The sequence below is a fragment of the Trichechus manatus genome, unplaced genomic scaffold (assembly GCF_000243295.1).
Source record: "Trichechus manatus latirostris isolate Lorelei unplaced genomic scaffold, TriManLat1.0 scaffold00132, whole genome shotgun sequence".
In the NCBI taxonomy this organism is placed as follows: Eukaryota; Metazoa; Chordata; class Mammalia; order Sirenia; family Trichechidae; genus Trichechus; species Trichechus manatus.
Window position 1 is genome coordinate 2703043 of NW_004444068.1, and position 9955 is coordinate 2712997.

The 9955-nt window shown below is 36.3% G+C and overlaps 1 protein-coding gene across 4 annotated transcripts in view; it reads right to left on the reverse strand.

Annotated features, from left to right (window-relative positions):
- RASA2 (RAS p21 protein activator 2) overlaps positions 1–9955 on the reverse strand; it is a 122564-nt gene that overhangs the window by 48893 nt on the left and 63716 nt on the right. For all 4 annotated transcript variants that reach the window (XM_004385080.3, XM_023739342.1, XM_012558040.2 and 1 more), the window contains exons 6-7: positions 5236–5319; positions 3573–3645 (exon numbers count right to left, since the gene is read on the reverse strand). In XM_004385080.3, the coding sequence (XP_004385137.2) occupies positions 3573–3645; positions 5236–5319 (157 nt within the window). The remainder of the gene's footprint in view (positions 1–3572; positions 3646–5235; positions 5320–9955) is intronic.

Sequence of the window (9955 nt, forward strand, 5' to 3'; positions counted from 1 at the left end):
AACCCACCCAGAGGCACCTTGAAGAAAGGCTTAGCATTTGCTTCTGGAAAGTCGCGGCCATGAAAACTTATGAAGCACTGTTTTACTCTGCACATGCGGGGTTGTCATGAGTCAGAATTGTCTCAAGGCAACTTTTTTTTTTTTTAATCCTGGCAAATGTCTGCTCTTTTTGCTTCTTCCTCTGGTACCTCTTCTTTCTCAGAACTGTAAACATGGGTATTCTCCAAAGTTTCATCTTTTATTTTACTCTAAAAATAACCTGGAGCTGCATAATGCTGTACAGTTTACAAAGTGCTTTCACATCCAAAGTGCTTTCATATCCATTATCTCCTTTGTTCATCAAAATTCGGCTCTGAGGCGGGCAGGGCTAGATTCATTATCCTCATTTTAAAATAGGAGGAAGGTGAAATACAGAAATTAAATGACACACACAAAGCTGAATATCTAATAAATGGCAGAACTGAGCTTCTTCGCTTTTCTCCTTTATTGAACACCCTAAGCTTTTGTGACTTTTTGTAAGAAATCCTGAGTCTTCATCTACAACCACCTCTCTTAGGTTTCAGTCATGAACTATTTGAAGATTTTCCATGTTGGATCTCAAGGTCATTACGTTCCAAACAGAACTACTTATGTTTTCCTTCTTCCTAATTTTTCCATTTCTCCAGATTTGAAACCATGGGGACAACTCTTTTTCTTTTCTTCTATAAGCAATTTGTTAGCTTGAACTTGGTAGTTTCTTTCTCATCTTCCCCTTCCTATCCATTCCTGTATTACTCTTTTGAATCAGGCCCGTTTTTAACACCTAAACTACAACAGTCTTCCAATCTTTTTTCTCTCTCCCTAAGCCACCTAAGTCCACAGATTATAGTTAATTTTTCCTAAAACACTGCTTTACTCTTATCACTTCCAGGTTCAATGACTAAAATTTAAACATCTCGGCCTAGCACTGAAGGCCTTTTATTAGCTGCTCCTACTCTACCTTTTTAGTCTTGGTTCTCATTATTTTCTTATACAAACCGTCCAGTCAAATCACTATTTCATGCTCTTTGGACTAACTTTCTGCTTTACTGTCTTTGTGGCTCTGCAAAATGTTCCTTCTCTCAAATACTCTCTTTCCTCTCACTTAAGAAAATCCAGCCCTTCTTTAAGCCATCCCCACCATCTCACCTGGAGCAGAGCTCATCTGACCTCCCTAGTACTACTATGCTTTAGTGCAGTGTATATACATGCATGTGCAGACATTGTGACTGTTACTCTAACTAGAGAGCAAAGACTGAACCTTTATAATCAATCACCTCAACAAATAGGCCTAATAGGTACTCTAGGATACAGCAAGCAGGTGAGGCCTTGACCTTCAGCTATTAAGGACCCCTGAGGCATGGTAGATTCTATCCCATCTGAGGTTTAAGGTATGGGGATTAATGGAGAGTGTGACTGCCTTTAGTCAGTAGCCCCTTTTGTTGCTGTCTTCTTTGTTTTCTCCATGCCATTAATAAATGCAGAACGAGCATACTAAGTCGTTAGCCAGGAAATGGAAAAGTCTCACATTGGTACGTTTTCTTTTGATTTTTGTTCTCCCTTGACTCCACCTCTACAATTCTTTCTACTTCACTTTTGACATTTCCTTCAGCCTGTGTTCCTCTACCAGAAAATGGTAATCATTCACCACTAGATGTGCCCTCATTCACTCTACCTTGAAATATCAACACACACACACACACACACACACACACACACACACACAGAGAAAAAGCAACAGATGTAACTTCTTTTTTCAAACCTTTCTTAAATGTTAATCTCAACTGCAACATGTTCCACTATTAGAACACAACCTTTTAGAGAGTTTATTTTTTTCTGTAGTTTTCAAATAATATGAAAAAGGATTTCTTTAACAATGCTCCAAGTAAAGAACTCCAAAGCACTGTATTTGGGACAACTTCAAGGCAGCTGAAGATCTCCATAAAAATAAGCATGTATCCACAGTGAATTAGGCTAAGCTGCAAAAAGAATACTGTAATTAGGCCTTAATCATATAGTACTTTATGGTCTCAAGCATTCTCACATTTGGGCCTTATAAAAACTCTATGAGTTAGGCAGGGCTGTTATGTTATTCCCTTACAAAATTATCCTCTTACGAGAGAAGGAAGCTGAGTCTCACTTAGTGACTTGTTCAAAATCAGCTGGGAGTAGAATTCAGATCTACCGAGTGCTGATATACTTACCTCCCTAGTGGTTTTCAAACAGTCCTCTGCAGAGTCCTGCGGCCCCATGGGTCAGGTGGTAGGCCAGATGAGGTGGGATGGCAGAGGAGGGTGTGACAGGATGACTGGGGAGTGGGTGTTGCCCTAGGTCTCCCACTCCCAAACCAATCAGAGCTCTCTGCCTTTGTTTTCTATATTGGGCCTCCCCTACATTGCATCACATTATGGTTCTACTGCATTCAGAAGAGAAATGCTTAACTGCTACATAGTTGCTAAAGTTGTGTGCCCTCTACTTCATTCCAACTCACAGGGACCCAACAGGACAGAGCAGAACTGCCCCATAAGCTTTCCTAGGCTGTAATCTTTATGGGAGCAGATCACCAGGTCTTTTCTCCAACTGGAGCCACCTTTCGGCTAGCAGCCAGGTCAATGCACCACCAAGGCTTCTTAGTTGCTGAAGGAGTTCCTTATTAACGTATGCTAGCAATAAGTAATGTGCTGGGCTCATCTTCTTATGTGAAGAACTTGGACAAACATTTTAATAGCTTTCTGGAATTAAATGTATTAATACCAAGCTCTTCATGTTACTACAGTTTTACTTACATTACTTCCTATTGGCTAAGGCAGCAGAGTTGGAAATCCAAATGAAAATAAAGCTGAATATTTGTTCTAAAAAAATGACTTATTAGATTATAATATTAAATGATAATTACTATATACTTTCTTATTGATTTAGAACCACTGTGATATAGTTAATTTCATGTCATCTTGGCTAGGTTGTGGATCCAGTGGTTTGGCCAAAACTAGACTAGTTGCTGTTCCACAATGCAATCTAATGCAATACAACGTAATCATCTTCCATAATGTAATCTACTGTAATCAATCAGTTGAAAGTGAAGTTTCCTTACGGTATGGTCTGCCTCCAGACTATAAATACATATTCTGGCCGAACTCTCTCTCTCTCCACCCTCAGTCTTCCTGTTGCCTGTCCTACAAATCCTGGGATGCAAGCCTGCAGAATTCTCCAGCCTGCTACCTGTTCTATGGATTTTGGACTTGTCTGCCTCCCACAAGCCTATGAGCCACCAGGAGACTCTGGCCTGTCATATGATCTACAGATTTTGGACTTGCCAGCCCCTACAATCGCATGAGCTTATCTCTTGAAGTAAATCTCTCTACATGTACCTACCTATATCTCACTGGTTCTGTTTCTCTAGAGAACCCTAAGAGAACCACCTATATAGATGTGGACTTGTCAAAACTGCTTTTGATAAAATGGTTATCGTGGCAATTGTTTGAGAAAAGAAGTCAACCAGCATTCAATTATTAAATATTCAATGTTAATAACATTTATATAAAACAAAAAGTTACCTCAAAATAAAAGATTTCGTTAAACTGTGGATTGCTTGTTTTCTTCTTTACTTTTGTCTTCTTTTGGTCATTCCTGTTCCAATGTGGTAGAGTTTTACCTTGTAGAACTTAATAGTACACAATTATAAAACATGCTATTTCCAACCAGGGAGACTGATCTTTGTTTAACTGTTAAGATGACTCAGGGAAGACTGTAGTTCTAAATATTACTTGGGGTAGGGGAGGAATTGCAGTGTTTCTACAAACTAAAATCAAAGAATACACAAGCTCAGTGTATTCTATATATGCCAAGATTGAATATTATTCCCTCTGTGGCTATACTAGACTGTCAAGTTTTCTTCAGGAGTTTTAAAAAACATACTCCATTATATAAGCAATATATAATATTCTGTAACTCTATATAGAGTGAGAAGGAAGACAATGAGATCTGGAGTACCTTTATCTATGTTGAAAAATACCTGAGGAACACAAAAAGCATTCTTAACTCAGTTTACTCCTTGGGCTTCAGCTCCAACAGTGATTTTTTTTTTTAACTTCTTATTTTGAAATAATTATATATTTACAGGTGGTTGCAAAGAAATGTACAGGTAAGTCTTGTGCAGCCTTCCCGCAGACTCCCTCAACGTTGACATCTTATACAACTATAGTACAATATCAAAACCAATAATGACTTTTTAAAACACAAATTCATATGCCAGTTTTTGTGTATGTTACTGAACAATCATACGAAAGAGTATGTCTGTCAGGTATAGATTATAAAATCTGTTAGACTGAACATTTTTAACATGCAAGCAAAAATCCATCTGATAACATTAATGTTATAGGATTGAGTTATCTGTTTTTAAATTTTAAAACGTCTGTAATAATAATAGTATTCTATTGTTGGAGTACCCAGTAAGTGCTAGGTACTTTATATACATATATAGATATATTTTTCAAAATGACCTGTTAGTGATTTTCTAAAAAATAACTAGAGAGCTTGGGGTTCGGAAGGAGGAGCGGGCATGCCTGAGTGTGTAGAGGAGAATATTGTGTTTTTTGCTTCCTGATTCTAAACCTTCAAGTTTTAGACAAATTTCAGATCAGTCAGGTCCTGAAAGAAACCATAATGAAGTTATAAAATATAAAATATTACAAAGTCCTGTAGGTTTCTTTATAAGCACCATTAAACATTTAAATCAATAATACAGTACACTTCATCACATTCTGGTACATCAGCAGTTTGTCTACAGCATGGAATTCTCTCTGTGGAGCACAAATTCCATGAGTGGAAAAGATATTTTCAGTCCTTGTTATTTTGAAATGGCATTTATTAAATCAGGATTTTACCTTTATAAACTCTTAAAATATCTGAAAGTAGGAACACTGATAACTGAAATAGCCAAGTCTGTGTTTTAAAGATCATCTTAACTAGTGTAAAACTGAGGCTATTCCCCACAGCCTAAGAGTCTGGAAAATCTGAAATGGTACCCGTTATTTTCTTTCTATAAAACAGGATTTGGTTGCTTTCAAGGATGTAACAATTCATCGAAGGCTTTCTTTCAAAGCATTCACTACTTTGTATCATTAATAATCATTCAGCATTTGCTCTTAGAACCTCAGTTTTATAAATCTTTTGTCCATTCAGAACTTAAAAACCTAGTAATAAGTCAACAAACATTACCTAGAAGGGCCCACCAGAGAAACAGTCGCATAAGGGTCACAGCTTTGTCCATTTATGAGAGGCAACCCATGGCATGCCTTGATGCTAAGGTAGAATAAAAGAGAATTAACATGCTATGTTCAAGTTAAACAATATAAAACACAAATTAATATATTCAAAGAGTTCAAAATTGCTTCCTATGTGTCTGCAGTTGTATGCCCATATACGACCTAACACAAGAATATGCATATATGCATTTATTTACTTATGCTATGTTTTCAAAATAGCACTAAATTGGAATGCCAGTCAGTACTGAGACTGCCGAATAATATTTAAATTTCCCCCCTAAATATCCAACAAGTGCATTTTGTAGTTTGACAATACATCAAAACTGGTATGGCTTCTAAAAGGGAAAAGAAAGCAGTGAGAACTTCAACTGAATGAATTACAAACCAAGCCAGCTCTATGGCATCATATCCTCTGCTAAAGCATGAATGAGAAAAAAGGAAACAACTGTGGTTTCCACTTAAAATCCGATTCATAACTACAGGGCAAACTTTCACATAGTTCTGTAACCTTTTATTCTGATTCTCAGGAACAGCTCCTGCATCATTCTGTAGAAAATTTTTTAGACCATAAAAACCAATATTGCAAACAATCCACTCCACAGATTACATTCACTGGCATTTACAGAGAACAAAGAATTTCACTTAATGACTTGCTCCTCAAATTTTCTCACTAAATATTACAGAGTTCATACGTTTAGTTTAATGCCTATAGGTCTGCACATCCTAATACCTAAGAGACACTCATGAGTGTTGCTGAAAAGTATTCTTTGTTGAAACATGTGGGCGCAGATGTAGAACTGTTGGGCAATGTTCTTATTTCTCTCCACAACCTACAGATCACTGTGTGGATTAAGTGCAAGTGGTGTGATGCTGAGGAAATAGAGAAATGATAACACAACTTAATTCCATTAAACTGGGTATCAAAAATCAAATTAAAAAAATTTCTGAAACAAACCAAAGAAAGAATAAGCCAAGTGACACTTCTAGGTTTTAACGTTAGGCAGAAGTACATGCAAATCTTCCTCTCAAGCTAAACCTCAAAATGATACCTGGTTTTCATATAGCAGTTACAGTTTATGATACACTTTCAGAAAACGCATCTAACAATGACAACTGCCTTTGAGATGAGTATCATCACGCCATTTTAAAGAAAAAAGTAAGGTTCAAAGAGATTGTATGAGAAAGTAACAAAGTAAGGCCTGAACACGTAACACAACTTGTAGAGGCAGGCCAAGACTCAAATTCTACTTTCTAACTCTGTTAATGAAGTCCACATCTTTCTACGTTCCCACTCTGCCTGAAAATATTGCATTCATCTCCTTGCAATACCAAATTTATCAAACGTAAACACTAATTATGAGAAATCTATATTACAGAAAATCTATTAACTATACCTTTATGAGGTATTAAAAAAAATGAGGAAAATACAGTACAGTATACAAAGACTTCCATAAGAATACCCACAAAACGGGGCTGTTAACCACTGTCATTAGGGCAACATGTGTACTAACTGTTTAATGAGAAACTATTTTGTTCTGTAAACCATCTAAAGTGAGAACAGCAGCACAACTGGAAGAACGTAATGTCACTGAACTGTGCATGTAGAAATTTTTGAAATGGTGTATCTTTGGCTCTGTATATTTTCACCAAAAAAAAGGTCGACAAGGGAGAGGGCTGACATGTCGTGGGGTTGTTAACCAATATCATAAAACAGTATGTGTACTGACTGTTTAACGAGGAACTATTTGTTCTGTAAACCTTCACCTGAAGTACAATTAAAAAAAAAAAAAAAGAAAAAGAATACCCACAAAACAATGAAGTCCATAAACCTAAAGTATGAGTCTATAAAAACTGTCAGTACTCTAAATAAATTTTGAAATGTAAGAAGGTTTAAAAATGTTTTCTGTCAAATTTAAGTAACTTTATTAAATAAACATTTGCTACATATATTCTAAAACATTATTTTCCTAATTACCTAGGATATAACTGTTCTAATCAATAAATCAAGCAGTTTCACATCACAAACCATGGATGGGCAGAAAGCAAATGTTGAAGATAATCTTTATATACTTGATTATCTTGTAAAATTTTTTTTATACATGACATATGAAGTATTTGATATCAATACATTATCTAGAAATTACAAAGGGAAATAAATTTAGTCCAAACTTGCTGAAAATACAGACTGATCTGAATCTTTTCCTTGGATTTTTCTTTTTTAAAACTAAATGTCTAAGTCCAGCCAAGATGCAGTTAACGGGATCTGGATTTACTGGCCCACCTGAAACAACTAAAACATGGACAAAACCAGTAGTGCAGGCAGTGATCCCTGACAGGGAGAGTAAACAAGACGAGCCAAGCTTACTTCTAGATGGTCACCCTGAAAGAGGAGACAGAGCTCTCAGTTGAGGGAGGTCAAAGTGGCTAGAATTCTCAAGGCAGAGTACTGAAGGGAAGTACAGAGAGAGAGAGAGACAGACAGACAGACAGACAGACTTTCCTCTAGGAAGCTGAAAGAATCCCCCTAAAGTCTTCAGCTGAAAGCCAATAAGCATACACATGTGAGGAAACTACCTAAGACTGGAGAAAAGAGTCATTTGAAAACAGCAGAGGAAACAATTCTCTAAGTCCACAGATGGCAGGCAATAGTTCCTGTTCCCACCAGCCATAATGGAAAACCTGGTGATTCATGGGTGCTGCCTCAGTAGAGGAAAAATATAAGACCTAGACTAAAGGCTCCTCTTGTCCCATCAAAAAAGATTCAAAGCAGGCCACAAAGGACCAAACTGTTGCCAAGTAATTTAACTGAGCCCTGAACAAAACTCAAGAATATTTAGAAGAATATGAAAATATTCAGCAATTTCACAATGTCTGGCATTGCCTTGCAAAAAAATAGTAATAATAACAACAACAACCAGGAACGCAAAGAACAACATACCCGTAATGAAAACAAAAATCAACAGAAACAGAACACAGATTAGAATTAGTAGACAAGAACATTAAAAAAGTTGTAACTATGTTGCATGTCCAATAGAGACATAGAAGATACTAAAAATGGAAACTCCAGAGATAAAAATACAAGGTCTGATACAACAAACACACTGGATGGGATTGATAGAAAATAAGACACAGCAGAAGAAAAGATTAGTAAACAAAGATATAGCAATAGATAGTATCCAAAATACAGAGAAAAAAGGTTGAAAAAAATTGAGCAGGTTTGTGGAATGATTTCAAGTGGCCTAAAATACATTAACTGGAGTATCCAAACAAAGGGGCAGTATAAAAAAAATTTGAAAAAAAAAGATGAAAAATTTTCAAATCTGATTAAAACTAAACCCCACAGATTAAAGAGCAATGAACTCTTAAGCACAGAAACATTAAAAAAAAAAACCCAAAACAAAAAAACTCAAGACATGTCATGAACAAATTGCTTATAATCAGTCATAAAGAGAAAACCTTTTTTTTTTTTTAAATGCTTGATTCCTTTTATTGTTTAGAACCATTTAATTATATAAATGTACACCATTTTTCCATTTTTCTGTCACTGCATATTTGCTATATTTCTAATTTTTGGCTATTGTTTACAAGTCTTCTTGGAGATTCATGTTTTCCTTTTTATTGGATAGATAACCTTTAAATAATGTCGTTAGATGTAATATTCTAAAAATGTCAATTAGGTCAAATCAATGTGGAACATAATTTCTATATGCCAACTGAGTTTTCTTTATAGGGCCTTTTTAATTGCTGAAAGGACAATGTTAAAATCCCCAAGTTTGATTGTGGATTTTTCTATTGCACTCTTCATTCTTCAGTATTTTGAAATTCTTATTAGATGTATACACATTTAGTATTGCTGTCTTTCTTGTGACTGCTCCTTTTATTTTATTTTATTTTTGTTGCTGCTGTTAAGAATATACATAGCAGAATATATGCTAATTCAACAACTTCTACATGTACAAGTTGTGCGACCATTCTCACCCTCCTTTTCCAAGTTGTTCCTCCCCCATTAATATAAATGTGCTGCCTCCTAGATTCCTATCTAACTTTCGAGTTGCCATTGTCAATTTGATCTCATATAGGTAGATCTTAAAGGAGCACAAAGTTCAAGGCAGATATTCTTTACTAGTTAAGCTAAACTACTGTTTGGTTTTAAGAAGAATTCACAGGATTTTTTTTTTTTTAATTGTACTTTAGATGAAAGTTTACAGAGCAAACTAGTTTCTCATTAAACAATTAACACACATACTGTTTTGTGACACTGGCTGCCAACCCCACGACATGTCAACATTCTCCTCTTCTCGACCTTGGGTTTCCCAATACCAGCTTTCCTGTCCCTTCCTGCCTTCTCATTCTTGCCCCGGAGCTGGTGTGCCCATAGTTACTCTTCGTTTTGTTTTATGGGCCTGTCTAATCTTTGGCTGAACGGTGTACCTCAGGAGTGACTTCATTACTGAGGTATAAGGGTGTCTGGGGGCTAAACTCTCAGGGTTTCTCCAGTCCCTGTCAGACCAGTAAGTCTGGTTTTTTTTTTTGTGTGTGAGTTAGAATTTTGTTCTACATTTTTCTCCAGCTCTGTCCGGGACCCTTTATTGTGATCCCTGTCAGAGCAGTCAGTGGTGGTAGCTGGGCACCATCTAGTTGTGCTGGACTCAGTCTGGTGGAGGCTGTGGTAG